At 33.9% G+C, this 7,782-nt stretch overlaps 1 protein-coding gene and 1 long non-coding RNA gene across 3 annotated transcripts in view; one reads left to right on the forward strand and one right to left on the reverse strand.

Moving 5' to 3' along the window:
- Positions 1–2,787, reverse strand: part of LOC143229635 (uncharacterized) — a 61,295-nt gene extending 58,508 nt beyond the window's left edge. For both annotated transcript variants that reach the window (XM_076462237.1, XM_076462236.1), the window contains exon 1: positions 2,492–2,787. In XM_076462237.1, coding sequence (XP_076318352.1) covers positions 2,492–2,787 — 296 coding nt within the window. The remainder of the gene's footprint in view (positions 1–2,491) is intronic.
- Positions 1,243–3,035, forward strand: LOC143229636 (uncharacterized). Its single transcript, XR_013015970.1, has 2 exons — positions 1,243–1,381; positions 2,500–3,035. It is a non-coding gene; the product is annotated as an uncharacterized LOC143229636 (long non-coding RNA).
- Positions 3,036–7,782: the final 4,747 nt, after the last annotated feature.

Consider the following 7,782-nt stretch of genomic DNA (forward strand, 5'->3'; position numbering starts at 1 on the left):
ACCAAGTAGCAATATGACTGACGCCCTTATAGGACAACTATGAATTTAAAGTTTAGTTTTTCAGCAACTGGATGAATACGGACCGTGAATCTTCGGTTCATAATATCAGGCCACATTTAGTCCAGAAAAAGAGAAAAAAGAAGAGCAATAGTACTATGGTATCAATAAACCAAACTGAACACAAAAACATAATTAGAATATTATTTTCAAAGGTCGTAGATATCTGGTTTTGTTACAGGCAGCACGTTGAAAGATTTTTGTTGAAAACAACGTTACAACATACTTTCGAAGGTGTTTTAGTCTGACCAAGAGCTGACGAAACTCAACATAGTGCATCAGAACCTTCTAACAGATTTAGAATATTTTATCAATAAATTTTAAGTTTTATGGTTGCTACGCTATCGTGTACGAATATATTCATATACACACGTATATACGAGGCATGGTGTTATTAGTTGCTGAGGTTTATATATGTGTATAGACATTATATATGTAACAGTAATTAACTACGTTATTTTGTTAATTTATATAGATATATATAGTAAGTTCCACTTTGATACGTGATTATAACTAATATTGTTTTATATATTACACAAGTAACAAATATTTTACGAATATTTTAAGATGTTTTAGGCTAAAACAACGACGTCCAACAGTCTTAAAGTGGGAACAAAGATGCTAGAAAACTTAAGTTTATATTAGAATCGAGTACTGTTTCCCAACAGTGCATATACAAATAACAGGATTATATTAGTGAAGTATTCAAGAACTTTGTCGTGTAATCCACAGAAGAACATTCGTTCCTGATACCGCAGTGGAAGCATGTTTCTGTCATCTCTATAAACATCAAAACACTTTTTTTCGGAGTGCACGAGAGCACGGTGGGGAGATCGTGCGCTCCGTACAACAGACATTTCTTTGTTCGCCATCAAGAAACTCCTATTTCCGTTTCATGCCTTAACGCGCCATTAAGCCTATCCGTCTATCTCACGCTGTAAGCTTTCTTGAAAAGTTGGGATTCAAAGCGGTACAGGAACATAATTTATCTTAACATGCCTACCTCGCACGTTTAAACCTGCCTTGCGAACAGAACTTCGTCGTACAAAGGACTTAGTGATAGTTGTAGTCTACAACAAATTTTTTGACATTGTGTCTCGACAAGCGTTTTTCAATAGAAACAGTATCATGTGTCATTAAAATGCTTTTGAATAAAACTGCTCTGTTTATTTCCTCCGCTGACCCGTAAGTTCTAAAACCTTCTAGAGTGATTTATGTTATACGGCTCAAAGTATAGGTTGTGTGGGCTGATTAAGGGGGCCTATTTAATAAAAAAAAAAACCACAACTGGAAAGAAAGAACAGACGGTCTTTCTCTTCAGATGGTAAGTTTTAATATTGTATGTGTGTTTACTGACGTGATGAAACCAGATCTAACACAAGCACGTGCCTAAGTGGAACGGAAAGTGTTAAAGGAAGATTGTTTATGAAAATGTTCACCATCACATTTATCTGTCATGTTAAATGTATTGGTATTAATCCATAAGTTATATTTAACATTCATTTCCCAGAATTCTTACTTTGCAGAATTAAATAACTTACTATGCTTACATTAAAGAAACTAGTCCTGCTTCGATCGCATTTTTTAAAATTACTATATAACTATTTAGTATAACATACAAGCGATTCCTATGAAAGGAAAGCAAACAGTAAACTACTGTATATTTGATGTTAAAATTTATGGAGTCGAGAAAAATCATTGTTTAAACATAGGCTTTTTAGTTAATTGTTAAGCAACGGATTAATTTGAATTACTAAACAAAATATGAAAATATTTACACCGTAACGGACACCTACTTTTACCATTTGTACACACACACACATTCGAGCCCTTCACATCGAGTTTTGTAACGCAAAATATTTATGTTACAAGTTTAGGATATCCACAAGTACTAAACCTAATTAAAGAAACTTGTAACGATATCTATCCGAGGTTAATGATTGTCTTCAAATAATTGATTAAAATTAAAGAGACAGGTCAGAGACTTCCAACGTTGAAGTACAGCCGTCCCTAATTTAGAACTGCTGACGAAAGGGAGGGTAACCAGTTAGAAGCACACGCTGTTTACACAGCTACTCGCTGAATCGAATAGCAGGTTTACTGTTTGTTTAATGTAACTTTTATAACACTCACACAGCTGAAAGTGCGAAGCGCGTTCAAAAGTATGTCGCGGGCTTAAACCTTGGACTTCTTGATCGACAGTCTGACACACTAACCAGTAGGCCACGCTTCGTCCATTTAAACTAATTACACAGGTTTTAGAAGTACATCATTAAGTTATTTACTACTAAGTTACATTAGCTTACGAAGTGAAATACTTTTAGTCCTAGTTGCATGATGCAAAGGATAACATTAAGTTAACAGTTAAATCTAAGATACATCAAGGTAACCGTAGTAGTGACCTTTAACTAACAGAATTGAACAATCTCCTTACTTCCATAGTAGAAAAGAAACAACCAAGATGGCGACAAGTACCACAGAAGAGCAAACAGCGATAACAGGAAGAGACGGAAAGGTGGGATGTGTGTATTCAGCCCCTAGGGGTCGAACATCACAGTATTGAAGATCGGAATTTTGGCCATGGCACAGCTGGAAGGAAGGAGAAGCAGGGGGAAGGGGAATCACAAACTGAGGGGGAGGAGGTCCTGGACAGTCACAGTTGTCGTACTGTTCATCTTCTCCAGTCCAGTATGGATTTAAATCTATGTATCCGTTATTCTCGGGGTCCATCGTTTAACAGGAAAGACGAAATCTAGAATTGAAAAAATAATAATTCATTACAATCACTTACTTGTTACTAAACTAAAATATTAAGTTAACATATCTCTCATTCACTTTTAAACGTTTTGAGATGGAAAAGAATGTCACAAGTACGCTCTCCTTCCAATGCAATTAGTCTCCATGATTTACTGTCGTGGAAAATGAATTGTATCAAGGTCTTTGATTGGCCCCTAAATAAATTTTTCAACTGAGCTAAATGGGTTTTTATCTTCATTACTTTATCCTATTATTTTAATACTTTCTACATTAAATCGAACTAACCCTAGTTTTTGAAACGTATTCTGTTTACAAACAAAAATAGAGAAAAAAGCACGACTGAACATCTTGAATATTTAATAGTAACAATGTTCTTACTGGAATAAACGTAGGACTTTTACAGAGAGGGTTAAGTAAGTTACATTAAAACGATTTTGTATATGCACATCAGCAAGTAACGTAATAATCACCAACGATATAAAGTCACGTTTAAACAGCCTGAATTGAAAATATTTTGATTTTTGTTGGTAAGGTAATTCCACTGAAAATTGATTCATTTGGTAAAGAGAACGTACAGCCACTTCTGATACAAAATATTCGTACACTCAGATCACAAAGATAAGTTCAGATTGATGGATTAGAATTTAAAAATCAGAGATATCGCTGTTACTGAACGGTTTTGGAAAAACAAATGAGCATGGATAAACTTGGAGTAATATGACCATTCAGAAAGAGACGTGCAACAAGTCATACTCCAACCGAGGCACACAAAATTTGGAGTATTATTACATGTGCGAAATCACGAGCACAGGTCGGTGGAAAAACTTGCCAATGTGATCCAAGTAACAGCAAACACTATATTCAAAAAGGATTTCCATCTTTAATCGAGGAAACAAAGCATGGGTCCACTAATAAAAGCTTTTAGAAATAACAGCTGCACAATCATCGCATGCGCCTAAAGCACTTAAAGAAACGGATATTCATGCTATTCTATATGAAAACACACCAGTCAAGTAGTGGTTATAGATATCTGTGTGATTGCACTGTCGAAACGTGCGCGAGAAACAGTTCCTCGTATAAATGGTATATGGAAAGGCAACAGGAAGAAGCGATGTGCTTTGGCAATTGCATAATACCTTTTGCAATGGAAACTTCACTGCTATTTTCAAAGTGCACTGTACTTAGAGCGTGACCAGGCAGTCAACATAGTTAGGCTATAAATTAATTTTGATATAAAAGTGTACTGAACCCTATGTATTTACATCTGTTTAATTTTCTGCTCCCATGATAAAGATCAAATATATTTTTCATTCTTAGGGATTAAATGATAAGTTAACAAGCGTTGTTTAAATATGAAAAAACTATAACTCCTAAAAAAAAAGTTGAATGTGAATATTGAACAAATAAATATAAAGGTCACGAGCATTAAATGTACGTTAAGAAATCGATCATGTGGCATATAATTGTACTTCGTTAGTCATAAATAATGATTGGTTATAGTATTTCTATGTTTGTCTTGTCTAGATGATTGTGAAATGCAACTTGCAACAAGAGGTGTTTATGTATCGGCAAGTTGTGTAAAGACCCTTAAAAACAAGGTTTAGTGTCTAAATAACCTCCTATTAGTCTATTTTGTTGGGTAAACACTTCGCTAACAAACCACAAATCTCTTGCTAAACAGAAGATAAAATCCATCGTGTTAATGAGCGATAAAGCAAATTAGCAGAATAACTGATTATTTTCCACCATGGAAGGTTAAGAAAACAAAAGAACTAGAGAATTAGATATTATTTATTTTGACATTTAAAATTAATGTGATAACTCTGACATTAAAAAAAAACATAATGGTATGTTGAGTGGTGTGTGCACTTTGACTCTCACGCCTTCAAGAATGGTTAAATTGTGTTCCACGGAAACGATGAAAAGGAGTGTGTGTGTGTGTGGTTCGCTTTGCAAATCTAGCGGTCAACGAAAGTGTCGGTGCCACGCGAGCCTTGTTCGGAGTCAGCTGCGCCGAAGTAAGATTGAAATAGCAGTCTACCTTTATCCGTTCGTTCAATTACATACGAATTTCAATCTACCTGCGAGGTTACCTCTCGAGTTCCTTTACTAGAATTCATCGAAAAATTACCACTTTCTCACAACAACCTAGGATGCCAATGCACTAAACAGACGGACGTACAAATCAGTTTTGTATACAAATACATAGTTCTCTCTAGTCCCGGATTAACATACGGTCTGACTCAACAGCAATTCCAGAGACTCAGAAAGCTTTAGAATCCCTACAGACCTTGAAATAAAATACATATATATATATACAATTATATCGGTAAGCCTCTAAAAGTACATTAGCTTCTAGTTCCCTGTAAAGGCTTAATCCGGGCACTGGTTTCAGCAAAATGGAATAGGTAAAGATAAACATATGCAGTTTTACAGTAAAATATGTGAATCAATGATTAATTATTTACTGGGATCTATATAGGATTAAAATAAGTTATTTGTTGTATTTTGTAGAGAGTAAAAAAAGTTAGAGGAATATTGATTTAACTATTTTTCACAAAACTGGAATTTCTTTACTTTTAATTTCGAAGTGTGTATTTTTTTGTTAATAATTCAACGCTCATTTTTTACCCTTAAAAAAGAATATGAAACTATTCAAGTTTCTAAACCTTTCTACATCTAGCTAATTTCTTTTTGATTATCGTTTTTGCTAATTCTTTCTTGAGCATTTAAAATAATAGTAAATACTTACAAGTTTTCAACGGAGTATCCCGTTAAGACCAATGAGGAAAGGTGTTCATCAACCAGCTCGTAGCCACAATATATTCTTACTTGTATAATTATCCTGCATTATGTTATTACCACCTCATAGAACAGATTTTGTTTGTTTGCATAAGGCCTAACTAACTATAATTTTGAAATGACAAATTAAAGGCAGGGCAGCTAATCAACAGTGCTCACCGTTAACTTTTGTCTGGCCGAACAGTGGGATTTGAACATTAGTTCTGTGGCAAAAATAAACCCTTAACTCATAGACCGGACTACTAACCACTAGCAAACGTTCGGCTTCGTAAACCTCAGGAAAAATTGTATTCATTTCAACCATAAGCCGTTTGTTTATATTTATTACGTAAAACATGGAGAAAAAAAAATTAACGTTTATGAAACTGCCATATGAAAAGTTTAAATGTATTTCTATAAGTTTGTGTTTGACGATAAACGCACAATAAAGTATCTGTGCTCTGTACATTCTGGAGAATCGAACATCGCATTGCAATAAGTTCGTAACCCAAACCTGACCCAACGGGGTGATACATATCTACAACATACTCGCAAACAAAAATAAAAGTGTAACATGTTTCCAAAATGTAATTTGCTTTAAAGAATGTGTAAAAAAGATTTAGGCAAAGATTAACGAGTTGTTTTGTTCCTTTTTTTACCTACAGTCCATGGCATTACAGGTTATAACAGTGATGCCTCACGTGCGTGAAGTGTTAACACTCTACATTATCAGTTATGAAAACAATAGACGTATGTTGGAAACTAAAATCAACCAAAACGTTAAAAGATATTTCGCTATCAAATACATTTTTAACAAACATAATTATCACTCTCATTTCTGTTCATATTTAATATAATTCACCTGTAAAATTAACGTTAAACAAAACAAATCCTTTAACTGGCAGTATCAGTATCATTCAAATACATAACATGCTTCTCAAATTGTGTATTTTTGACAAACATTTCCAAAAAAAAACTTAAAATCAGTAGACAGTTGTTTCTATTATCGTGACACACCCAGACTGTTCTTTTGCTGGTGATGAAGATGGAGATTCATACTAACACAGGTATCGTGTTCTCTACTTGTTTGACTCAGATGTGCATTTTAACAACACATTTAATTTCCAGACAAAGAAAGAAAAGCTTTTTTTTTTTAAAGGCTTCTACAAAAACCTGAACAGGAATATCGTAAGCCATACTGAATCGACAAGTATCACGATGAGGAGAGAAAATGTATTGATAAACATCTAATTCAAAATCCTTTATCCGTAAACGTTTACTCGTCAAAATAACACGAGCCCTAACTGGTGATAAAAGATGTTACCGATGTAAAAAAGTCGCCAAAGTTATACAACGGATTCTATTGATTGTTAAAAAATTGTTTCTGCTGACCAGAAAAAGGTTAATTACGAAGGTTAAAAGCTGAAGTGACATTTATTTTCAAACTATGCAATATTTTTACAGGTTACAAAGTATTTCATGTAAACAAAATAACAATGAAATAATAATAATTTATTGTCCTCCATCTTCAGAGGGAAGAAGGCTCACCACACCCAAACTTATTAGGCAACGTCATTCTATATTAACAGTAAATAGGAACATGCATATCGAGGTTATTGGGCTGCACCGAGTTAAAGTTTGAGTTTATTTTTTTAAATATTGATTATTAACCCATGAACATGAGATAGATTAAGTAACTATAAGGCAACATAAGCCTGTACTTTTCATCAGCACTAACATTATTATGTTAGAAGTAAACCCAACCGTGAATCTTATACCCGAGTGTTCAAGTTACTCTAACTTAAACATTCGAATTACAAAGTAATCAAACAAAACGATAGTTTTGTAACCAGAACATAAGCAAAGAAGAAAAGTCAAAACTACTGAAGTAATATGTGTTTACACAGTTTACTCATTAGGCATGCTTGTTGCTCTTCTACAGAACTGAAAATAGTGAATGTTTTAATTTACTTTGAACGAAATGCCTCTCTAACATGTCTTCAAGATGTCCTTCACTTACTTTTACCTACTATTGATTCTAGAGCCATTTGAATTTACCATAAACTTTCAGCACTTCCAATTTTAGTCCAGCAACAAAGAGAAATAAATGCATGCGTTATTTTTTCATTGGTATGAATATGAATGTTTAGTGTACACATATGTGCAGATTTTGTTTATCAATAAAGT

This window comes from Tachypleus tridentatus, chromosome 10 (genome assembly GCF_004210375.1).
Source record: "Tachypleus tridentatus isolate NWPU-2018 chromosome 10, ASM421037v1, whole genome shotgun sequence".
Classification (NCBI taxonomy): domain Eukaryota; kingdom Metazoa; phylum Arthropoda; class Merostomata; order Xiphosura; family Limulidae; genus Tachypleus; species Tachypleus tridentatus.